Source organism: Gordionus sp. m RMFG-2023, chromosome 2 (genome assembly GCF_954871325.1).
Source record: "Gordionus sp. m RMFG-2023 chromosome 2, tfGorSpeb1-WG-v2, whole genome shotgun sequence".
Classification (NCBI taxonomy): Eukaryota; Metazoa; Nematomorpha; class Gordioida; order Chordodea; family Parachordodidae; genus Gordionus; species Gordionus sp. m RMFG-2023.
The window spans coordinates 41,727,104-41,753,880 of record NC_088776.1 but is presented as its reverse complement, the minus strand read 5'-3'; the positions used below and the strand labels follow the sequence as shown (position 1 = coordinate 41,753,880).

Sequence of the window (26,777 nt, the reverse complement as noted above, 5' to 3'; positions counted from 1 at the left end):
TATATAATTATATCGTCTATCCTTTACCGTTTAGAACTATGAAAAATCAAATTATTTATTGTCTTATTTTTCTTACAAATAATTGATTCAAATTTTTTTATACCACATTATCATTATTTTTTATAAAAATATTGTTTATCTATTTATAAATAAGAGACATTTTTTTATGAAATAAAAGAAATGCGCTTTTTTAAAAAAATGCAGCAAGATATTCGTATAAAATTAAATTAATTATAATTATTGAAAACTATAATATATTTTTATTAATTTAAGAAATAAAACATCTAAAATAAAATCGTCTAACGATAAAATTAAGTCCATTTATTGTACAGCTGACTTTTTGAATAACAAAATGATTAACTCAAAATGAATAGAATACTTATAAACTTATTAAAATTATGCTGCGTAATCATTCAAAAATTCGATAATTTCATTTTTCTCATCTTTTTCCTCTAAGCCTGTGAAAGCCCCAGAAGAACTGCGGTAGTGGCATTCAATTTGCTTTAACAATTGATTGAAGAAGTTAATCTGTAATTGAGGATCAGATTCCATCGAATGATAAGTGTTGAGTGATCTGAAAGGATCATCGGATTCTGCATGAATGTTAAAGATTAATTTTTTTATAATATTATTAATAAGCACAAAATATTTATACATTTTGGAAATTATCGATGTTACAATCAGCTTTGAACAGGAACCCCTCTCTTAAAATTTATAGGAAAAGTTTTATTTTGTTATAAATTTCGATGTAATGTCAAGAATATGTCAATAAATGATTATTCGGATTTTGATGCAAAAGATTCTTTTGTTCATTAAGTTACAAATTATATAGTATTATAATAGCCTCTTTTTGTCACCATTTATAATAATTTGAGGGGATCAAAATGCATTTTAAAATACTGAAACAAAGGGCGATAAATTTATTATTCGTTTAAAATATTGAAATTCATCTTAAAATTAAGGGTGTGGAAATAAAAATCAATTTGATTTAAATCGCGATTATCAAGTGATTTTTATTTCAGCTAAACAATAATTACCAAAATTCGTCACTTGAAAATCAATTGATTTAAATTATATAAAATAAATAATGTTAAAATTTTTACTATAAATACCTTTTAAATTTTATTTTAACAATTTAATAATGAATTATTTAGTAGTCTTTTTCTTATGCTTAAAAATGATTACAATATTAAATGTTTACGTTTAATTTATTTATCAAATATTTATAACACTAAAAAAACAGTCCTCAAATATATAACTAGCATTACTTTTAAATGGAAATTTAATTTCAACAATTACAAAATTTATCATTAAAATATTTAAAAAGAAAAACTAATTTTTCAGATTTTTTAGTCTAAGCTTGTTCCAAATTTAGGTAGGACCTGAAGATTCGAGGCATTTTTTAATTTAATATGGAAAGCGAAAACATTTACTAAACTTTTCTGATTTGGATTGTTATTTAATTATTAATACCAAATGTGTCAGCCATTATTCGAAGCAGTCTGACTTGTTTAATTATTTCTTTCGTACAACCAAGGATTTTGTGATTGAATTTTTTTAAAAGATCTTTTGATGCAGATATTTATAACTTTTTGGTAAACTATTTCGCCAATATTTTTTTGAATTTCTTCATAAATTTTACGTAGCATTGGTCGTTGAATATGTGATACTATTTGTTAGTGAGTTCTGATTACCCTCACTAGAATCTCTTAAAGCACAAACTGATTATTTTTAAAATATTTATTTATATACACTTTTTACCTCTAAATCATTAGATTAGATTAAATATTTGAGAAGTGCATCTATGAGTTAAAAAATTACAAAATCAGAATTTATATGAATAGTTCCCTCATCTTCAATACGCTTTATGTGCTACCCGTTACTATGTTTAGCCAGGCAATTAAAATCATTTTTGTATTTTATAATGAGATCTAAACGTTTTTTAAGTATTTAAATAAAAATATGAAGGCACGAATAAAGATATCACATAAATAAGGAGTAGCAACCATTTTCACGATTCCCTAAGTAAAAGCTTTGGTTATATGTAACCTATCTTTTAAAAAACTCAATTATTTAAATACATTCTGGTTTCTCGTTAGAGCAGGGTTTCAGCCAAAAACTATCCCCTCAGCTTTAAGGTTCTTGCCGTGAGCCCAACCTTGAAGAAAATGAAAAATTTCTCGCGCTTTTATTGAGCCTATTCAAGCAACGATAGACTAAAAAAGGTGCATATAAAAATAATTTGTGACGAATAATGATTAAAGTTAGTCTAATGTAAGAGATTGTTTTAAATTCTAAATTACATTAATAAGTCATAAATGTATGAATTTAATTTTTTAAAAAAATATTTTAAATAATGATTGAAAGAATACTTTTACTTAATGATGGCTGATTAAAAATCCAAGGGAATGCGGGCGAAAGTTGAAGGCCATTTACCATGTTTAAATTTTCCCAATTTACTATCTTCTCGAAGGCATCTTCTCTAATAAAATAAAAAAAATATCGAGAATAATTATTATGGTAAAGTTTAGATGTGTCGTATAAAAATCATCAACCGATAATTTCAACGAATGCTTTCAATTACAAAAAAAATATTTTACAAGTATGATTTAGTATAATAATGTTATTTCGTATTTAAACTTTTTAATAGTAGGTTGCCTGATATCTTCCAATTTACGAACAGCACTTTGAAAGCCCCTGGTTACATTAAAGGCATTAATGGGAGATTCATTAATTTTATTAACATCATAATTGGAATATGGTGTTAAGGTAAATACGTTATCTTGTGTATCGTGATCGGAGAAAAAGTATTTGCAGGATATCTTTTGCATCTGTGATGATAATTTTGATTTTTTTTAAATTAAAAGGCATTAATATATAGTTATTAAATTTTCATACAAGTCGTATTGAGATAGAAGCCATGTGGATTCGGAAGTGCTTAATTTTAAATAATTACTAAGGGCGATCACTTTCAGTAAATAAAATTCGAAATTCTCAATATAACATATATAAATAAAAATTAAAAAAATTTTTGTCTAGTAAAATGCCCAAATTTTACTTTGATTATCATAGTTAACTTTTAACTCCACTTTTAATCAAATTAGGTTAGAGTAAAAATGTTGAGGGCTCACCCACCCCTATAAACTAACCTTCAAAAATTATAGTGTTCCTGAAAATATCAAGTTAGGATGCCCCTTCTAATTTTTTTTAATAAACAATGTAGAATTGTGTGCTCTGCCCAAAGTGTGAATTTTTTATTTATATATTAAAGCTAAACCCACGGCATATTTTATGAGAAAAGACAATAATAGAAGCCATATTGAATCATTTTTATAAAATTCTAATAAATATAGAGATATAATGTATAAAACATTACCTACAATTTGACGGCCTTTATAATAGACTAGATTATAAATTTGCAAGACATATATTGCAGCCAGTCAGATGAAAATCAAAATTATCACGAAAAGTAAAAGTATGAATTTATATGATATAAAATTATTAAGGTCCATCTTTTTTATTTTAGATAGGGCATTTTTAAAGATAATTGATAAAAGACTCAAGAATGATAAAGTAAGCGTGGAATGAATTTAATGTAAGCTCAAAAAATATTTTCTGAAAACTTTCATTCCATAACAAATTTTAGGGCACACATTGCTGTAAAAATTGATAACAATTAAATTTTTTTTATATAAATCATTTTTTGAGATGCTACTCGAATGATATTGAGCTCATTCAAAATCTTCGAAATTCAAATTCTTCATAATTATCTGATAATAAGAGAAATATAATATTATTTTCTTGCGCAGTAGTGCTGAAAGGTCAGTCTGAAATGATTACGAAATTCTATATAAACATTTTAAAAGTCAAATTTGACCAAATAGTTCAAGATATAAAGGATTGGTTATCCAGTTAGAAAGCTTCGAGCTCTTATTATATGTAACCATGAAACGCTATATTCAGTTAGAACTATCGAATCTATCTTTAAGGCTTGAGACAGGAATAATTAGTCTAACTGAAACTGAAAAAGCAGACGATTCGTGAAAGGGTATGTTTGGTAGGAACAATAACTAATTACTGCTAGATAAATATTTTGAATTAAGTGGGACGAGGTATTATATTAAATATTTCTAGCCGATTTAAAGATTTCCCACAATTGTATTAGCATAATTTATTAAAAATATCAAAAAAGAATCGAAATAGCGAATGTTATAGTCACATTGTTATTTATTCATTTACTTATATTGCATTCTAAATTAATTAAATAAATATAAACATTTGTTCATTTTTGATCAAATTATGTAATTTAAATTTTTTTTAAAGATGTTTTTATATTTAAGACACGTTTTTTATTATACTATATAATTATTTAATTATAAAATTTTAAAATAAATGCCCCAAATTTTTCCATAGGTTAAATTTTATTTATCTTTTTTAAATAGCGTGCCATGCGGCAAATTTTCGGAAAGCATCATTGATAATAATCACTCGACAAAATGTAATTATTTATAGTAACATTGCTTTTTATACATTTGATACTTGGGTAACATTTTAAAATTGATCATATATAAAGAAAAAAGATTATAAACCACAAAATATATAATAAAAATGTAAATAAAACTTTAATGCGGCGAAAAGAATTTTGATTGCTAAGAAAATTGCTCAAATGATGCATTCTATAATAGGCGTTCGCAAAATTTCTATATGGTAACGTTGTCGATGCGAATGCTGTGGAAATTAAAGCACTTCTTTCGTAAAGAGATTTAGCCTAATATATTTTTTTATACATTATACTTAAAACCAGCAATGCCATGGGTGTATATATATTTAAATATTCATTTTCTAAATAAATGTGTGATTAAAAAGTTAAAAGCAGGGGAAAACGTTATATATATGCGGGTTATGCCTGAAAAACGCAAAAAATAAATAAGGGTTTAACATGTTTAATAATATATACTTTTGAGAAATCAATGAGAGCTGTGGGTAACCATGATTTGTGATTTGACTTATTTAAATCAAAGGGATTTTCTATAAGAGATAAAGGAAATAAGCACTCGATACTGTCATTATCGTTATACAAATGATTTAGCAAGGAAGCCGAGTTTATTAGCTCTCTGTAAAAAGTTTGCTTTACCCCGTTTTTTAAATCAAGATCCAATTGGTCGTCCTAACAATGTTTGATTTAAAAAAAGATTTTGACATAATTAAAACAAGTATAATAAAATAATTCCATTTTGATTTGTAATTAAAGTTTATTTATTCTAATTAAATTTTATATCCTAACTTAGCAATAAATTTTTTGCTCTTAACAAGGAAAAAGGCCTAAAATAGGTAACAATTTTGTGTAAATAATATTTATGTATAATTACATAAAGGTAATCTGGAAATGACATGTAAACAAATATTGATTTGTTAGGATATTCATCTTTAAGATAATGGAGCATATGGATCTGTAATGAAAGATGAGATGAGCTTGAATCAAGGAGAAAATTAAATCCCTAAAAATTAAATATATATGAAGTATTAGACGTGTAATATAAACTGACTTGTAAATAATCAGAAGTTTCCATAAAATGATGTAAGCCTTCATCTATCTTATCTAAAAATTCTGATTTTCTAAAACATCGATTATATAAATAAGGCTGTTATTTATTTCCAAATATTTTATTCGAAATTGCCTATTTTTAAACATATTTTATCAGTAGAATAATAAAAATGTCAACTTTCATTAAATATATCTTTTTCTCATATTTTATTTTAATAAATTTGGGTGATTCCACGTCAAATCGACCAAAAAAACGAGATTTTCGGCCGACCATCTCAAAAATGTATAAAACTTGGCATGTAAATGTTAATAAAATCAAAATTTTAGAGTGCTAGCTCAACCAGATTCAAAGATATACGCCTCCAAAGTCGAAAATCGCGAAATGCGTTATTTCATTAAATCTTGTTATTTTCAAAAATACTTAAGGTAGAGTTACAAATTATATATCATTTTATAGCCCTTAAAATTTTACGTTGGAAAATATTAAAAAAATTAACATTGTTAGGAAGGGATTTTTTTGGAATATTCACTAAAAATGTTTATTACCTTTATATTAAACGATTTAATAAAAAATCTCGATAGCCATTTTTGTTTTTTTAATTTTATTTTATTATTTTTATAAATAAAAGAATGTAATATAGATGGCGTTATATTAAATTTTTTTAAATATATAATTATGAATAGTATTGTGATTAAAATTAAAAAATCAATTGAGTATAACCAAGAATGATGTCCTGGGGCGATATGTAAGTAGGCAGCCCATACAGATATTATTTTATTGATGCTATATTGTAAAATAAACATATTTTAAAATTTTATAATCAAACTATTATAATTTTGCGCTTATTAATAGAAATTCCTAAGGCCATAATTTGTAGATATATCCTTTCATTGCTGTGGATCTACTATCGTCATTATTTAAAAATAACGATTTTATCAGCTTATTTTATATTTTTATTCCTATCATCGCTACCAATCAATCATCATATATTTCAAAACTTGAACATTTTTTACAACCAAATGAATTTATGATAATTTGTGATTTCTCTGAAAATTATGCATTTATAATCCAAGACACTGTTCAAGGATTCCACTGGAATAATAATCAAGCCACTATCCATCCTATGATAGCATATTTGAATAATGGCAATATAAAAAACCTTAATTATATGGTAATATCAGAGTCACTTCAACATGATGTTATTGCAGTACATTTATCCCAGACTAAAATGATAAAATTTTTGACCAATCAATTCAGCAAAAAGCCAAACAAAATATATTACTGCTCTGATGGATCAGCTGTCCAATATAAAAACAGAAATTTTTTTATAAATCTTTGTTATCATGAATCAGATTTTGGTGTAGCAGCTGAATGGCATTTTTCAGCTACATCCCATGGAAAAGTCCCATGTGACGACCTTGGCGGAACATTAAAAAGATTAGCAGCACGTTAAAGCCTTCAGCGCACCAGTTCTGGACACATTATAACACCAGTTGATTTATATCAGTTTGCCAAACAAAACAAGTCATCAGTAAATTTTACATATATAACCAACAAACAATACAATTTAGAAGAGATTAAACCACTTGAAAGATTCAATTTATTTTCCCCATTCCAGAAACTCGGGAAATACATGCTGTATTTCCTTTGAGTTTAAGTTAAATCAAAAATATATTCATATGCAGAGGACTTTTAAATTAACAATATCTCAAATTCCGATAATTTGTCTTTTGCCGATATTAAAGGATTCTTAACATGTGTTTATGACGATTTTTGGTCGTTAGCCACAGTACTAAAAATGAATGAAATTACTGAGGAGATATATATTGCCTTTTTACATCCCCATAGACCATCACCATCCTTCTTTTACCCCACAATTGAGGAAAAGATATGGTTACCCATTAATCAAATAATAACAATAGTAGATCCTATTACACTGACAGGACATACCTACAAATTATCGTCTCAAGAAATTCTATTACAAAATGGGATAAATATAGCGTCCTAATAAAATCAAATCTGTAGGGGCTGCCTGCTTACATATCGCCCCAGGACATCATTCTTGGTTATACTCAATTGATTTTTTTATTTTAATCACAATACTATCCTTATTTTTATTAAAAATTATATTATATAAAAAAAATTAATATAACGCCACCTATATTACATTTTATTATTTATAAAATAATAAAAATTAAAATAAAATAAAATTAAAAAAACAAAAATTATCGATATTTTTTATTAAATCGTTTAATATAAAGGTAATAAACATTTTTAGTGAATATCACACAAAAATAATCCCTTCCTAACAATGTTAATTTTTTTATTTTCACTGGAAATAAGAAAACACTTGAAATTTTTTAATATTTTCCAACGTAAAATTTTAAGGGCTATAAAATGATATATAATTTGTAACTCTACCTTAAGTACAAACAAGATTTAATGAAATCACGCACTTCGCGATTTTCGACTTTGAAGGCGTATATCTTTGGATCTGGTTGAGCTAGCACTCTAAAATTTTGATTTTATTAACATTTACAACATAAATAACAAACATGCCAAGTTTCATTCATTTTTGAGATGGTCGGCTGAATCGCTGGTCGATTTATCATGGAATTACCCATTTGCCAGTAATAATGAAATCTTTCTAACATTATAATTGGTTTGTAAGTAAACGTATTTTATTTCCCCATCATTTTAATTACATTACCAGCAAATAATTACCTTATTTAAATTAATCTACAAGTATAATCAATTGATTATTTTATTATATCCAAATGTTAAGATTTTTTTAAACTATAAATTATCTAATTTTTCAAAATTTTGATATCATTTTATTTTATATCGATACTTATTTATATATATATATGTTTTTTATGTAAAAGAATTAAGTATTACTTCCTTTGCCCCAATGTTTAAATTATTATATTTGTTAAACCAATCATAATTTTTATATCTATCAGGTGAAATATTATATTAAATGAAGTGATTATTAATTTATACTACCTTATTAGTAAATCAGTAATTTAATTTTAAACTTAATACAGTATATAAATAATTTCTGTTGCAGCCTTTGCATTTTACCTAGGCATTTGCAGTTTAGGCAAACAATGTAATAACCCTACCCATATATTATATAACCTTTTAACTTCACTCTAACATTGTCCAAAATTAGTTTTGGAAATTTTTTTGCCCCAGACACGAATTTTTAACCCAAAAGTTTTTATCACTAGCCATAGAAAGATTCACTCGCGATTTATTTTACTGAACAAATTATTTTATTAGTGATCAAATAAGATTTAAATTCTACCGATTTAAAACTACAGAATAATTTTGCATTTTATATTAATATTAGGACTGTGCCAACATTAAAAGATTGTGAAATATCAGATCGGGCCCATATTTTTATTGTTATTAGTTATATTATGATTGCATAAAAGGAAATAAAATTCAATTTATTTGTAATGTTTTAAAAAGATTGAACTAAAAATTTGATTTTTTTGTTATATCTGAAACTAGAAAAAGATTTTAAATAGTGTTGTTAAACTGCTCGATCTAGCAGATTAAAAATGGCTAACTCAAGATTTTAGTCAAAAGTAAATTATCCATGCTAGGAAATTTCTCACACAGGTGACAGAAAGATTTGGACATCTATTGCTGAAATTTCGAGGCTTAGGTGATAATATATTAGCAAAACTATTGAAAGCCATTAAAAATTGCTTAAATTGAGTCTTTAACAGTATATTAAGCCATAAACATTACCTATAATGAGATAATTAACTCTTTGAGAATAAAAAAAATAATAAATACAATTAATCGTGAAAGTTAGTTTTTTTATTTGAATAATATTAATTTTTTTTATGACATCGATTCAATGATGGATAGTAAATAAAATCAATTTTAATATTGGATCGGCTTGGTAGTAAATAAAATCAATTTTAATATTGGATCGGCTTGGTAGTAATATCAAAAAATATCAAATTGAATGGGTGAAAAATTTGTGGATTGGCATAGCCTTAATTAATATTCCATCATTTATACTGAATACTAATTTGGTAAAAATATTAAATACAATCAAAAAATATTGAACAATTTAAAAATTGATGGAGTTTTAATTATTTGCCTGTAGATCTACGAAGGTCAAATTTTAGATTGGATTTTAATATTTTTTCCATTAAAAAAATTATATTTTTAGCTCAGCTTAAGTTATTTTTTTTAATATAGCTTGGCATAGATTTTTAAAATAATGCCATTCAAGGCGCGTAAACAATGGGGGGGGGGAATCCCCCCATCGCAAATTTGGCTGTTTTCATAAATATCATTTAAAGCTAATAAAAATTTTACAAACCCCGTCAATATTTTATACACACTACTATTAGTATTTTCAATAAAAAAATATTCTTCTTATATTGTATGAGAATTTAAGCTGAGGCTAGTTTTTAACGGAAATTTTATAAAATAAAATGACATTACACTTTATTTCAACTTTACATTTAAAAAAACTTTATTAAATATAATATACCTAACTATAATAAAAAATAGGCTTGTAATATCCATAAGCACAAATTAGTAAATAATAGTTAAAATTATTAATGCTTACACTTTATTTCAACTTTACATTTAAAAAAACTTTATTAAATATAATATACCTAACTTGAAATAATAAAAAATAGGCTTGTAATATCCATAAGCACGAATTGGTAAATAATAGTTAAAATTTAATGCTAAAACATAAGGCCGAAGGCCAGGTAAAAGAGGTTTGGTGGCAAAGTCCCCAAAAAATCCCCCCCCCTATAAGAAAATCCTGAATACGCCACTGATGTCATTCAAAGGCTCACTCCAAGCTAGGTAAGAGATATAGACTTTGGCAGATTACAGACTTGTATTAGAGACCAGCAAATTCAATTTTATAAGCCCAAATTTTAATAATTTTTAAGCCTGAGCCTAGCCCAAGTAATTTTTAGTCCCAAATACATATCTTTATTATAAGCTCTAGCCCAGTCCAAAATTTTTTAATAATATATTAAACACATTTTTATGAAGATAAATGAAAAATCATTAATTACATTGTGCTTATCCCCAAATTATAATTATCATATTATTTGATAAAATAACATTTTCTATATTTTCAAGTCCAGCTCAATATTTTTTTAATTTTTAGGCCTGAGCCTAGATTAAGCTATTTATAAATTTTTAAACCCAAGCCTGAAACCAGGCTTTATTAGAGATTCAATTTAGGTTGAGAGTAAAAATTACCTTTCCTCATATATTATTTAGTTAAAATATATATTATAATTAAATTATTTTTCTATAAACAAATTTATAATAACTCATTTCTGAAATTAGTTGTAGGAATTATTGACTTGGAGCATAGTTTGGTATGTAAAAAATCTGACCAATAATTAATAGAATTATCAAGGGAGGAATATGTTTTTTGTGCTAATTTTGTTAATATTTGTGTATTGGAATTTGAACTAATTACTATGTCATATTAAATCATATATAATATATTTATTAATTACTATTATTCTGCTCTAAATTATAATAAGCTTTTTGAAATTCGTTGTAATAACAATTATCAGCTTCTTGAGAATATTTACTAAAATAAAAATAATAGAATATATTTGTAAATAAAATGCCTTTTATAATCTATATTGATAGGAAGCAATCGAAAATTATCCTTATAATCGCAAATTAAAGCTCTAGGATGGTAACAAGACGATTTATTACTGGACACATTAAAAATTGTTGAAAAATCAATTTCCTTGTTATGACTAATATCATTTTCGTAAATATATTGCACTTCCTATTCATACCTTTTATAACTAGAAATTCGCAAAATACAATACCTCATTATTAATGAAATGTGAAAAGAGATAGTTGGAATAATTCCCACAGCTTAAAGTCAAAATATCTCTAGTTCCCATAATTTTTAAAATTTTTGACCTTACTTGAAGTAGTACTTATTTTACGTTATACGTGATATCAAGCTAACTATCCCTAAACGCCATATATTTAACAGTATTTTTTATTATAATATTGAGGGGATGGTTATAGATGTCAAGGCATGTACATATTTAAACAAATTCGAATTTTCATTTTAAATATTCTAGAGAGAGAAAAGATTCACATTATAATTTTACTGCTAACAAATTGGCAATCTTTATAAACATTATTTGAATACAATTATCCATCACCAGCTATAAATTTGCTTTGCTTAAATATATAATATACTATAGATCTGCAAGTCCCACTATAATTGTCAAAGTTTTTGTATAAGTTGTTGAGCTCGTTTTCTGGTCAAATAATTTTATTTGCCAATTTCTTGGCCCTATTCTTTGAAATGCGAAATGTTAGACCTGGGTTAAAAGGTATCGTACTGATTGCAATATTTTTAAGTTATAATTAGGTAATTTGTTGGTTAACCCATAGTAAAAATTTCGCGTAAATTTCTTCAAACCTGTCAAATATTTATAATGAATTTACAGGAATTTTGTTAAAATGAGGAAATTTATATTTTCCATAAATCACGTAACCAAACAAATATGACATATTAAATGTCACATGATTGTGATAAATGTCAAACATTTGACATGTGAGTAGTTATCATTTTTATATTAAATTATCGTTAGGCAAACCAAACCATTAATGGTCTACTATTTACTAGCATGCGAAGTAGCCGTTCGTATTTGTGAAATATTTAAGTATAAAAAATATAATATATTTGATGGATGTAATTTTGGCAAACTTTATTTAGAAAACTCTCTATTGGATTGAAAAATTTATACACATAAAAAGAATTATTTTATAAATTTAATAGGAGGATTATGATTCTATTTTTTTAAATATTATATATAAAAGATAAGCAGCGTATTCCTATTATATAGCATAATGTTAAAGAATTAATATTTTTTTTAGTATTTAATCATTTCTTACTTTATTCAAAAAAACATTTTAGTTATGGTTTTTATATTTTTCTTTCCTTTCAGTATGTGTATATATAAAAATTTATTATAAATTTTTTTATTTCATTTTTCTTTATATTATTTAAGAAGGCATTCAGAACTAAATAATTATTTTAAGCTTTATATTTCATTTTACTTTATAAGAAGGCATTTAAACTAAATAATTATGAGTTTTTTTTTATATATTTCATTTTACTTTCAAAAACAGGTAAGGTCATCATTTATATTACTTGTTATTCTAATTATATATTTTTTTAAATTTCTTATATTCTTTTTGTATATAAGGTGATGATTATATATATTTAGTCATTATGATTTTTGAAGAATAAAATTTATGATCATCTAACCATCTGTTTTATAAAACTTCATGACCGCGGTGGGATACGAATGTCTATAGTCCAAAGTGACAAATCTGCATTTCTGGGTAGTACCTGGATAAAACTTTTTGGGAATATATTAAATGAATTTGTAAATTTAATATACGTAGATTATGATGATTCAATACAAAATTAATCAAACATTGTGATTTTTGTAAATTTAGTAAACGTAGATTATGATGATGCAATACAAAATTAATCAAACAATGTGATTTTAAATTAAATAAAAGACAAATCTTGCGAAATTGTGTCAAACTACATTTTAAACAAGACGCAACACCGAAAATTATACCACCAAGACGTGTTCCATATTCAAGAATTGATTAATAAAAGAACCACAAAAATGGGTAGATTATAAATCATATAATCAGTTCAAGATTTTCCCTGGGCTAGTTTTCTCATTCCCGTTTTTAAGAGTGATGGCACACTTCTGATCTGTGCTGACTTCAAAAATATAAATAGTGAAAATATAATTTATATGTATTAATCTAATCTAATAATTAAAATAGTATTCATTTAATATAAATTTAAATAGTCTTATTAATTTTTAAATAATAAAATTATCTTATATAATAAAAGGCTTGTCACAGTCACAGTCACAACTGTGACATTATATAGTCAATTATTTTACCTGATAATAGTCAATTATAATTTTGTTAATATATTATGTAATATTCAACTTCTTTAATAATTATTGGACGTTTGTCCTACTTAAATAGGGAGTGATTCTTAATAATATTTAATTAATATTAACAAATTCGGAAGTATTTAAGGTATGTTAAATTGTAGTTTTAATCTCTATGATATTTAGCGCCATCTATAATATTATATTTTATTTTAATAGCATTATATTTCTAAGTTGAAATGTAATATTTTGTCTTAATTGATGTCAAATTTATTGTTCTTTCTATATATCTATAATATATATTTCTATCTATCATAGCAATTTTAAGCCAATTTAGATCATATTAGCAAAATGGATTTAATCTCCTATAAATCATGGAAAGCATTTCAGAAGTATTTTGAGGCAATAGGCAGGAAGGAACATTAGTATGAAAAAAATGTTAGCAGATAATCCTACAAGAGCTAAGGAATTCAAATCTATAATATATATATTCAATAAAAATCATCATAGCTTAAACATATCAAACACGCATTCATAAACCAAATCGAACCGCCATTTTCAAAAAAAGAATTTCAATACAAAAAACAATTACAAAACATATAATAATATAATAATTATAATAATTGATATTTTTTTTAACAGACACAACATCGAGCAAAACCTTCAATCATCAGTAAATAATTATATTTTTTAACAGACACCACATCGAGCAAAACCATATACTTTCAATTTACACATCTTAATCTTGAAGATACTGAAAATCAAGAACAAGTTGAACATTACTGTGGGCCATTAAAATCTATTTTATTATTTTTTTTAGATTCCTACACAAGATACCATTCAACAAAACCAAACAATGGAACGTTTCATACTACCAAAATCTAAAGAAGGCATTATTGCTTCAACAAGAGTAAATTTTATATTTTTTTTAATTTGTATTGTATGTTAGCTGATAGCCCGTCAAGAATGACGAGGAATCAGATTTTTCCTATCTTATAAGATGTGATTCCGAAATATATATTTATTAGGTGAGGGGCTATTCTAATATTTTCCATTATTTTTTATAAATATGTTTATGAAGTATATATTTAGTAATTTTATTTTATGTCCACAATAATAAATATTTTAAACTAAACTTATTTTTATAAAATTGAGTAATTCTTATATTTTTTAATTCTAATAATAAATCAACATAAGGAGAAAGCTAGAAAGAGACAGGCACTTTGTCGAATCAAGAAAAGGTATTCCTACAACATCCAACCATCTTGAAGATACTGGAAATAAACAATTTGCTTCAACATCCAATCATCTTGAAGAAACTGAAAATCAAGAACAAGTTGAACTAAAAATTAGATTGCAAATCCTATATTGCTGATAGGTTTCAGCAGATAGAGGAATTATTATAATTGCCTTCCAAAAATTAAAAATACTGTGGGCCATTAAAATCTATTTTATTATTTTTTTTAGATTCCTACACAAGATACCATTCAACAAAACCAAACAATGGAACGTTTCATACTACCAAAATCTAAAGAAGGCATTATTGCTTCAACAAGAGTAAATTTTATATTTTTTTAATTTGTATTGTATGTTAGCTGATAGCCCGTCAAGAATGACGAGGAATCAGATTTTTCCTATCTTATAAGATGTGATTCCGAAATATATATTTATTAGGTGAGGGGCTATTCTAATATTTTCCATTATTTTTTATAAATATGTTTATGAAGTATATATTTAGTAATTTTATTTTATGTCCACAATAATAAATATTTTAAACTAAACTTATTTTTATAAAATTGAGTAATTCTTATATTTTTAAATTTTAATAATAAATCAACATAAGGGATTATTAGAAAATCGTATGCATGATCGATCTCACGGTATAAATCGATTAGCAATACACTTGCCATTTCATCAACCGGTATATTTTATAGAAGGACAAGAACGTCAGGCATTAGAGAAATCTGCCAGCAGAAAACATTAACTGCCTGGTTTGAATTAAATAAAAATGATGTTAATGCCCGTCAATATTTATATGTCACTATACCATCTCATTATACTTTCAGCGCTAATAAGTGGAAACCAAGGCAAAGACAAAACAATATAATTTTAAGGATGTATACTGTTGATCCTAAATCCGGCGAGAGATTTTTCCTATGTTTACTATTACTTCATGTTGTTGGCGCCACAAGTTTTGAATATTTGAGAACTGTAAATGGAGTTTTATATAATACTTTTAAAGAGGCGGCTTTTAAAAGAAATTTATTGGTTGATGACAAGGAATGGGAAGCATTTATGGAAGAAGCGTCAACATTTTTAATGCCCATACAGTTGCGTTAATCTTTTGCCATTATTTGTATTTTTTGTCAGCCAGAAAATCCAAATAACCTCTGGGAAAAATTTAAAAAATATATGATAGAAGATTTCGCACATACCCATACAGATTCTATTGCAATTAATATGGCCTTATCAGATATAGAAAAAGTATTGCACGACCATGGTTTTCGTTGTAGTAATTTCAATTTGCCTGTTCCTACTTTAATAGCTCAGGATGATTTTTATAACAATGATCTTGAGGCAGCTGAGGCATTGAAACTAATTACTAAATTAAATTTTTTACAAAACTCAGCCTTTGATTTAATCGTTCAATCTATCGAAAATAATGATTTTCCTCAGCGTTGTTTTTATATTGATGGTCCAGGTGGATCGGGAAAAACTTTTTTGTATAATACCCTAATGTGCTACATTAGAGGACGCAACCAAATAGTTTTACCGTTTGCAACAACAGGCATTGCCGCTATTCTTTTAAAAGGGGTTAGAACAATACATAGTGGATTTAAATTACCTATTCCGATTGTTGATAACTCTGTATCTCGCATGAGTCTTCATTCCCCTGATGCTACTGTTATTAAAAGGTCCAAATTAATTATTATCGACGAAGCCACAATGATGACTAAATACGCTTTACGCTGTATCGATAGATTACTTAAAGATATAATGCAAATACAGTTCCCATTCGATGGTAAAGTTATATTATTGGGCGGCGATTTTAGGCAAACTTTACCTGTCATTCCAAACAGTTCAAAAGCATATATTATTGAATCGTGTCTTAAGTCTTCTGATTTATGGGTTTATTTTAAAGTTATCCACCTGAATGAAAATATGCGGTTATCTTCTGAAGATGTTGAGTATAATTCCTGGCTTTTGAATGTTGGAGAATCTTTATCAAATGTTTCCAATCCTTTACTCCCTCCAGATTCGATTGAAATCCCAAATTCATTATTAGAAAATTCATTAATCAAATCAATATATGGAGACTTCATACAAATATCTGATATTAACCTATTTTCAAAAAAAATTATATTAACCACTAAAAATAACATAGCCCTAAATTTAAATAATGAAATTATTCAAAAACTACCAGGAAATTCTAAGATCTATTTTAGCGCTGATTCTATACAAACAGATAATCCTGAGGATTTACTTAATTTCCCCATTGAATTTCTTCATTCTCAAACCCCATCAGGAATGCCTCCTCATATTTTAAATCTTAAAGTTGGGACAATAATAATGCTTCTTCGTAACATGAATCCCAGCAGAGGCTTATGCAATGGGACACGACTTCTTATCAAAAATTTACATGATAATTTCATAGATTCTGAAATATTATCAGGAACGCATAATGGCCATCGCGTTTTTATTCCTCGAATTGATCTTTCCCCGAGCGATTCCCGGTTGCCTTTCATATTAAAAAGACGCCAATTTCCTATAATTCCTGCTTTTGTTATCACTATAAACAAAAGTCAAGGTCAAACATTCGACAATGTCGGCCTCTTTCTTCCTGAACCTGTGTTTTTCCATGGTCAGCTCTATGTCGCTCTAACACGTTGCAGATTTTAAAAAAATATGAAAATAAAAATATTACCTACAAAATACCAGGGCACACTTTTGAATGATAATAGAGTATTTACTCTTAATGTCGTATATCAGGACATATTAAATTCTGTCGCTACAAATTAATAACTATACCACATTGAGCAATACCATCAAAGATCCGATACCATTATCAGTAAATTCTATTTTATACTTTCAATTTACACAATATATTTACAGCAAACTACAATCAACAAAATTTTAGGGCAAGCGCTACAACCATGGAAATCAAAAAAAGAATCGTATTGAGCAAAATCATCAAAGATCCGATACCATTATCAGTAAATTCTATTTTATACTTTCAATTTACACAATATATTTACAGCAAACTACAATCAACAAAATTTTAAGGCAAGCGCTACAACCATGGAAATTAAAAAAAAGAATCGTATTGAGCAAAATCATCAAAGATCCGATACCATTATCAGTAAATTCTATTTTATACTTTCAATTTACACAATATATTTACAGCAAACTACAATCAACAAAATTTTAAGGCAAGCGCTACAACCATGGAAATTAAAAAAAGAATCGTATTGAGCAAAATCATCAAAGATCCGATACCATTATCAGTAAATTCTATTTTATACTTTCAATTTACACAATATATTTACAGCAAACTACAATCAACAAAATTTTAAGGCAAGCGCTACAACCATGGGAATTAAAAAAAAGAATCGTATTGAACAAAATCATCAAAGATCCGATCCCATTATCAGTAAATTCTATTTAATACTTTCAATTTACACAATATATTTACAGCAAACTACAATCAACAAAATTTTAGGGCAAGCGCTACAACCATGGAAATTAAAAAAAAGAATAGTATTGAGCAAAATCATCAAAGATCCGATACCATTATCAGTAAATTCTATTTTATACTTTCAATTTACACAATATATTTACAGCAAACTACAATCAACAAAATTTTAGGGCAAGCGCTACAACCATGGAAATTAAAAAAAAAGAATCGTATTGAGCAAAATCATCAAAGATCCGATACCATTATCAGTAAATTCTATTTTATACTTTCAATTTACACAATATATTTACAGCAAACTACAATCAACAAAATTTTAGGGCAAGCGCTACAACCATGGAAATTAAAAAAAACGAACCACATCGAGCAAAACCATCGATATTCCAGACGAATGCTTAAAAATCTAACATCCCTCTCATTTTGAAATATCTTTAATCTCATTTTTAGTAAAATTTTTGATATTATAAAATTTACTATATTATATTTTTTATCTGGTTACAAATGCATATGTGTTGGAACCCAATAATCGTGAAGTCTTGAGGTATATATAATTATTATTATATATTTTCTTATAATTCATATCTTTGTCTCTTTTTTTCTATTTCTTCCTTCTTTTTTTCATTTCTTTGCTCTCCTAAAATCCATTTCCTACCTTCACGCGGTGGGGAGTGAACAAAAATGCTGACTAACAGGAGCTCTGGTAGATAATACTGGTATTTGTGGTGTCAAGTTTACATATCTGGCACCATTAATATCCATAATCCTTTCAAATGAGATAACTCTAATTCCCCGTCATTCTTGGCGGGTTATTAGCTAGTATCTATATATTATTCAATAGAATTATAAAAAAAATTGTTCAGGGAGAAATTAAAAAAATTTATTTTTAGTTCAAGGGGATATTAAGGAGTCATTAAAAAAAATTTTTGCTTCAGAAGGCTATTCAAATTCTTTAGGAGGCTCGAATCCCTGCGCGCCTTCCCCCCCCCCTAGCGACGTCACTGATTAAATATTATTTTTTTATCTAACTTTCTGTGTTCATCGTAAACTTCATAATCCTTCTAAAGTAAACTTTACATACTAATAAAATATCATACACTATTTAGATATTACCTATAAAATGGAAGTATAAAAGCTAAAGGTTTTGAATAGCGGGAAGAGGAAAAAAATGATTCCTAGAAAATTCTTTAAAATTTATCTAAAAATTTTTTTTAAAATACATTTTGACACCTAGAACCCTCCACTTTTAAAAAAGTCAGGGTTTGGGTTCAGTCAATGTACCAAGGTTCAGGACCAGGGTTGCCATGTAAAAATTTTCAAAGCAATTTATATTAACGCATTGAGATAAAAACCAGAGGCTTAGACTGAATTATGAGTGAAAACTTCTATATTAAGAGTTCTATTAGAAAAGTAAAATAATATTTCACTAAAAGCCTCAAAGTTCTCATAAATTATGCGAGCTGTTTCTAAATGACCAGTCTACCTCTGGTCTAAAAGTCGAGTATGACCTGTATATTTATAGGATACGTTAAGACGCCTAAAAAATTATACAATGCATTGGATAGATTAAAAAATTTGAAATAATAACAATATTATTATACCAATTTTGAACCACAAGATCAGGGTTGCCAGGTCAAAATTTTCAAATTGCGGGAGATAATTGGTATTATGCTGGGCCTTCGCCGGGATTTTGAATTGACTTAATTATCCGCCTATTATTTATAACTAGTTGATAACCCGTCAAAAATGACGGGGATGAGAATTTTATTCGTTCTTTTACGATAATTCTTTTTACCCCTCCCCCTCCTCCTTCAGGCCAATTCCAACCCATTAAGACTAAGAGTGATGAAATGTCTTTTTTATTCAATGATTGATGAATAATATATTTTACCTTTATTTGATGATGGATGAATCAGAAATTTTCCTATTTTATGAGATGTGATTTCGAAATTTATATTTTAAATTACAAAAGTGAATAAAAATGAAAAAATATCTCATATTAGCATCACACTGATCACCCGTCAAGAATGACGGGGAATTATAATTTGAGATGTGATTTATAAATTTATATTTAAAATTACAAAAATGAAACAATATCTCTTATTAGCACCCTAAATACTAACATTATTTACCAGAGCTCCTGTTAGTCAGAATTGCTGTTCACTCCCCACCGCGTGAAGGTAGGAGATGGATTTTAGGGGAGCAAAGAAATGAAAAAAAGAATGAAAAACAGAAGGAAGAAATAGAAAAAAAGAGACAAAGATATGAATTATAAGAAAATATAATAAATATTTATACTTCAAGAGTTTATGATTATCGGGTTACAACACATATGCATTTGTAGCCATATAAAAAATATAATATAATAAATTTTATAATATAATAAATTTTATAATATAGAAAATTTTACCTAAAAAAGGAGATTTAAAATATTTTCAAAATTGAGAGGGGTGTAAGAATTTTAAGCATTAGTCGGGTATATCACCGTATCTTGACTTTTATTTATTAATGTTTTGCCATGGCTCGTAGTTTGCCTTAAATATCCTAAAATAAAACGTGTAAATTGTAATTATAAAGTAGAATTTACTGTTGTTGGTGAGGAAAATGGTTTAGCGATGATGAAGAAGTTCTCTTTTCTTTGCTCAATGTGGTTTCGTTTTTGAAGATGATGTTGTAATTTCCTTGCTCGTAGTTTGCCGTAAATAACCTGAAAAAAAAACTTGTAAATTGAAATTATAAAATAGAATTTACTGTTGTTGGTGAGGAAGATGGTTTAGCGATGGTGAAGAAGTTCTCTTTTCTTTGCTCAATGTGGTTTCTTTTTTGAAGATGATGTTGTAATTTCCTTGCTCGTAGTTTGCTGTAAATAACCTGAAATAAAACGTGTAAATTGAAATTATAAAATAGAATTTAATGTTGTTGGTGAGGAAGATGGTTTAGCGATGGTGAAGAAGTTCTCTTTTCTTTGCTCAATGTGGTATCGTTTTTGAAGATGATGTTGTAATTTCCTTGCTATGAGGTGGCATACCAGATGGAGTTTGTGAATGCAAAAATTCTATTGGAAAATTCATTATATCATCCTTATTATCGCTTTCAATGGAATCTGCACTATAATAATGTTTGATAGGGCCTGAAATTATATTAATGATATCGTTGTTGAGGGTAAGTGCATTTTTATTTTTGGTGGTTAATATTATTTTAGTAGAAAGACTATCTATATCAGCAATTTCTATAGAATTACCATACACACATTTTATTAATGAATCATTATAAAGAAAATAAGGTGGGATTTCAACACTATTTGTAGGAAGATCAGAATTGCTGCTTGATAGCCCATCTCCATTGTAATCAACTTGCTCTGATGGAATACGCATATTATCAATCAAATGTATTATTTTAAAATGACTCCATAAATCTGAACTTTTTATACAGGACTCTATAATATCGACTTTGGAGCCTTTAGGCACTACTGATAAAGTCTGTCTAAAATCACCACCTAATAAAATAACTTTTCCGCTAAATGGGTGGGAATTTTTCATAATGTCTTTAAGTAATCGGTCAATGCATCGCAAAGCATGTTTATTCATCATTGTGGCCTCATTAATAATAATCAATTTGCTATTTTTAATATCTAGAGCTAGCGAACTATGTAAATTCATATGGGATGTAGAAGTTTCAAAGATAGGCACAGGTAATTTAAATCCGCTATTGATGGTTCTTCCCCCCTTGAATAGAGGATATGCCGGTGGTTGCAAAAGGCAATAAAATTTGATTTTTTGCTCTTATATAACACATTAAGGTGTTGTAAAGATACGTTTTATCTGAATCTCCAGGGCCATCCACGAAGAAATATCTTTCTGAAATATTTTCTAATTCAATCGCTTGTATAATTAAATCAAAAGCATATTTTTGTAATCGGTTTAATTTAGATATACGCTCGATTGAATCGGCATCAACATGGGCATCATAATGTTTTGGGGGGATTTTTATAGGTGAAGGAAGATCAAAACTTTGACAGCATAAACCATGATCAAGAAAAACGTTTTCAATGTCCATTAAAGCCATGTTTATTGCAATTACTTCTGAATATTGACGCAAATAATCTTCAATCATCATAAATCTGAACCTATTCCATAGATATGCAGGATTTTCAGGCTGACAAAAAATGTAGATAAAGGCAAAAGTACTCCGAAGTTGTGACGTCATTTGATATATTGATCCCTCTTCTAAGCATTCCGAAGTTGTGACGTCATTTGATATATTGATCCCTCTTCTAAGCATGATTCCCACTCTTTATCATCTGATAACAAATTTCTTTTAATAGCCGCCTCTTTAAAAGTACTCATTAAAATTCCATTAATAGTTTTTAAATAATCAAAACTTGTAGCCCCGCTAACATGAAGTAATAATAATCGAAGGAAGAATCGTTCACCAGAATTAGGATGAACGGAATACATTCTCGAATACATTTAATCGTTTTTTTCTTAGTTTCCAATGGTAATTTGTAAACACATAATGATAAGGTATTTCCCCATAAAGATATTGTCTAGCCAAAATTAAGGTGGTTTCAATAAAACTATATTTTTTCCCCTCAAATAGTGAAAAATCCAAAGACATAGCTAACCATATAATAGTAAATATAGCAGATTCGAGATTATCAATAAATTGTATGTCAGCTTTATGATCTGATAATGTATCAGTGAATTTGTAAAAACAGAGTGTATTTACAGAATTGAGTCAGCACAATGTTGGTTGCGATATGTTCCTAATACCCGCCATCGATAGAATTTTAAAAACCTTTAAAAAAAAATATTTCTTAAATAAAGATTATAAAAGCTGTCCTAAAATTTTTAAATATTTTTTCAATAATGAATGGCAGAGGTATATTTAGGAATGATTTTACATGTAGGAAATCTACTACATGCTGTTAATGTGTAGTTGCAATCAGAAGAATCTTAACAAAGATTCACAAAATTATGCTGCAGATGTGTTCATCTTTACAGTTAAAAATTGATAATAAATTTTATGGCGCCATTGTTAAAACTTAATTATATTTTACTTGAAATTTAATAATAGAACTAAATGTTTACCATCGTTATTGAGATATTTATTAAATTCCTGGGAATGACATATTATATATTTGTATAACCATTAGCTCGTCATCTAGTGTTGTTAAAGCAATCCGATTTCTCTCATTTTTCCAGGCAGTCCTCATCAGGCTAAAAATGCGCTAGGACGAGGCATTAGAATGAGGTAAGGAGAAGACATACTCGCATATTTTTCCAAGCATGGGGATTTGTCGTTATTACGCAAAAATTCTACCTATTTCTCCTCTACTTTAGACCATCTAACTTTAAGTATTTTGGCGAATCATTAAAAATAAAGAGAATTCAATCTCCTCAAACAAGGCATTTAATGTCTACAGTATTTTTAATATATTTATTACCATATAAAAACCATCAATTAATGGTTTCTGTTCCAAGGTCATAATATTTATACATTTATAAATAGAATTATTAAAATCAAATTTTAATTGTAAATATTATAAAATTGTCTTAATAAAAATTGCTTCATTTAAAAATGTATTAATTAGAGTATTATTTGAACATTTAATATAACATTTTTAGCAATAGCGCCATAAAAATTATTATCAATTTTTAACTGTAGAGATGAACAGAGCTGTAGCATGATTTTGTGAATCTTTATTAATAAAGAATATCCTGATTGCAACTAAATATTAACTGCATGAAGTAGATTTCCTACATGTGAAATGAACCAAATATGCTTCTGCTATTTCATACTCGAAAAAATTTTTCAAAATTTTAGGGCAGCTTTTAAAATCTTTATTAAAAAAGTATTTTTAAGGGTTTGTAAAATTTTAAAATTCTATCGATGGCAGGTATTAATGACAACCACCTGATAGGTATATATCGCAAACAACTCACACCATTCCAAGTCAGACCACTTCACCAACTCTTTTAATTCATTAACTCTTTTAGTTGATGAACTAAATTCGTTAAAACATTTCATCACAATCATTTCGACATCCACAGATAGTACATTCATTGCCTTCTTGCAAGAATTATGTACTAGCATATATGGCATATACAGCCAATTAGTATTAATTCATTATTGTGCTGCCTCAATTCGGTAAATACACTTTGATTTTTGCCAAAATTCACAGGCATTATCAGCGCAGAAAGCTGATATACAACTTATTACCCTGAATCAGCTATATTTACCATTATGTGGCTAGCTACATCGTTGGATTTTTGACTATCCGAGGAAATAATTTTAACAGTTTTATTGAAATGTTCTTATTAATGTTTTAATATCTCCCTTATTAGATGCATCTATTGCATATGGATGCCCATCTTTCAAATTATATAGAATTGACCTCTAGGATTTAGGTACTAAAACATGTGATAGCCTTGCTCATTTTTGTTCTGCCACAAGTAAGGTTTGCATTTATATTGGAGTCGTTAAATATCATGAGAAAAAGATTCGACCCACATTGTGATGATATAGCTCTGTGAATGTTGAACTACATGATAGATGTGTACGATTTCTGCAAATGTAGTTGCATATGAGAATATTTTTGTATTGCAATCATGTTGATATACTCCCCTGTACTGACTTATATGAATAAAATGATGTTGATTTATTATTGGATAAAAATAAAACAGAAAGAAATTTACAAACTAGACATGTTTTTCGAATAAATATTTTATTTTAAAAATAATCAAATAATGTCTCTCAAAATCAATATTTATATATTAAAAACGTTAAAATACTTTTAAAAAAAATTGTGGGAGAAATTAAAAAATTGCGGTAGTTTTGCGGGAGAGATGCCTGCGTGTTAACTAAAAAATTGCGGGAGTCTCCCGCTGATGGGGAGAGACATGGCAACCTGGACCCGAGTTCACATCTCTTATTTTACATATATAGATGTTTAAGAATGATCCTAAACTATTTCCTTGAATATTATTAATAAGTATTTTCTTGAATAATAAATTAAAATTGGATATTTTTGTTGAAAATAAATATATCTTGAGTTAATTTAACTAATTCATATAAAATGATATATTAATGGTTCTTATTAGTTATTACTGATATAATGACATATATAGTTGACTAAGAATGGTCCTAAATTACTTTTTTGAATGTGATAAATATGTTTTGTTGAAATATTTAATTATAAATTCTGTAGAATATGGCATCATGATCTGACTTACCAAATTCCTAAGCGCCATGATCCTTTACTGAATAGATATTGATTCTTTTTTACATTCTAAGAATGATGTTTAACAGAGACCTGCAGAAATACCATTTGAAGAGCCCTGATTTTATTAAAAAAACATTTTTCTCGGCCTGGCCCAAGTTTTATGTTTACAAATCTGGTCCGGATTTTTTTAAAATATATTATATTTATTCTTGTAGCTAATAATGGTGGTATAAAATATTTGGTTTTAAAATTTATGGCCCTGCCCGGGTATATTTAAAAAAAAATAAAAATAAGGCCCAGCAGGTCTCTGATGTTAATAATGATATATTTTATTGCTAATAAATAATATTTCAAGTTTTTCATTAAGATAAATGTAGGTTGTTAGAATTTTTGACGATTATGGCATATTTAAGAACAGCTGATAAATGATTTGTACCAAAACTCTAGTACGCCCCTAATTTTAGTTAATATTACTTTGATTGGTATAGTTGAAATATAATGGTAATATGAAGTAAAATAAGAGTAACAGTTTCCTGGAAAATAGATCACCAGAAGAGGAGGTTTCGTATATTATCGGTGCTTCAAAACTCTCATTAACGGTATCGGATAATTTTGGTTGGCCCCAAATGGGCTTGACTGCAATTCTGAACGTCGGGGTATCTTTTCAGGAATGAGTCATAGCACACACAGACCTCGGCAACCAACTCCCATCGCTAAACATCGCCAAGAAGCTTACTATAAGGCCATTACAATCCTCCTTTATGCGGGCAGTCGCGAGAGGTTTTAAACTAAGGTTAGACGAACTATGCATCCGCAACAGTGAGGAAAAGTATTTTAGACATGGTAGACAAATCCCCTTAGCCGAAAAATATGCGCTAGTTATGGCTCCGCAACTAGATTCCGAAGTAACCAAACCTGTTGATGTAGGCCAAATTTTTTCCCAACTTTATGTCATTAGCAAATCAGATGGTTCATAGAGGGTTATTACGTAAGAGCATTATCCGTTTTTTTAGCTGAGGCTAAGCTTTAGCAGATTTATTTTGTCTAAGTCGATTTATTTTGGGTAAGAAAGTTTTAAAATGTAGAATATGACAATTGTCACCCTTTTGAATTACATTATTAATAAAAAAACAGATTTAAAATTTTCATAAAAAACATTGGGAAAATTAATAATGATGAAAACGAAAATTGTATTGAGTTTCCACTAAAACAGATTTTAAATATTCATTTTTACCTAATTTCATTAAAAGAATTTTCTAAATGACGAATATGATAATTGTCAACCTTTTGAATTAAATTATTATAAAATTTACAGTGAGGCAAAATAGCCAATCAAAATCAGCTTAAGC

At 27.4% G+C, this 26,777-nt stretch overlaps 2 protein-coding genes across 2 annotated transcripts; both read right to left on the bottom strand.

Annotated features, from left to right (window-relative positions):
• Window positions 1–278: 278 nt before the first annotated feature.
• Window positions 279–11,391, bottom strand: LOC135924825 (uncharacterized). The gene is made up of 10 exons (XM_065459947.1): window positions 11,363–11,391; window positions 11,069–11,145; window positions 10,877–11,027; window positions 5,547–5,616; window positions 5,370–5,498; window positions 4,958–5,167; window positions 4,622–4,768; window positions 2,641–2,831; window positions 2,379–2,482; window positions 279–593 (listed from the first exon to the last, which is right to left on the bottom strand). The coding sequence occupies exons 4-10, from the start codon at window positions 5,568–5,570 to the stop codon at window positions 397–399; spliced, it is 1,002 nt and encodes a 333-aa protein (XP_065316019.1). The 5' UTR covers window positions 5,571–5,616; window positions 10,877–11,027; window positions 11,069–11,145; window positions 11,363–11,391; the 3' UTR covers window positions 279–396.
• A 10,517-nt stretch (window positions 11,392–21,908) lies between these two features.
• Window positions 21,909–22,484, bottom strand: LOC135924343 (uncharacterized). The gene has a single exon (XM_065459401.1). It carries the CDS (start codon window positions 22,482–22,484, stop codon window positions 21,909–21,911), a length of 576 nt encoding a protein of 191 aa, XP_065315473.1.
• Between the last annotated feature and the right edge of the window lie 4,293 nt (window positions 22,485–26,777).

Bases quoted from the DNA above. Each gene is read 5' to 3' on its own strand.
- LOC135924825 (XM_065459947.1), bottom strand. From the start codon at position 5,570: ATGGAAACTTCTGATTATTTACAA. The intron at 5,168-5,369 runs GTAATTATACAT...AAACATTGTTAG, and splicing joins CATTTCCAGATTACCTTTAT to GACGACCAATTGGATCTTGA. The intron at 4,769-4,957 runs GTATATATTATT...AAAATATATTAG, and splicing joins CTCTCATTGATTTCTCAAAA to GCTAAATCTCTTTACGAAAG.
- LOC135924343 (XM_065459401.1), bottom strand. From the start codon at position 22,484: ATGCTTAGAAGAGGGATCAATATATCAAATGACGTCACAACTTCGGAA.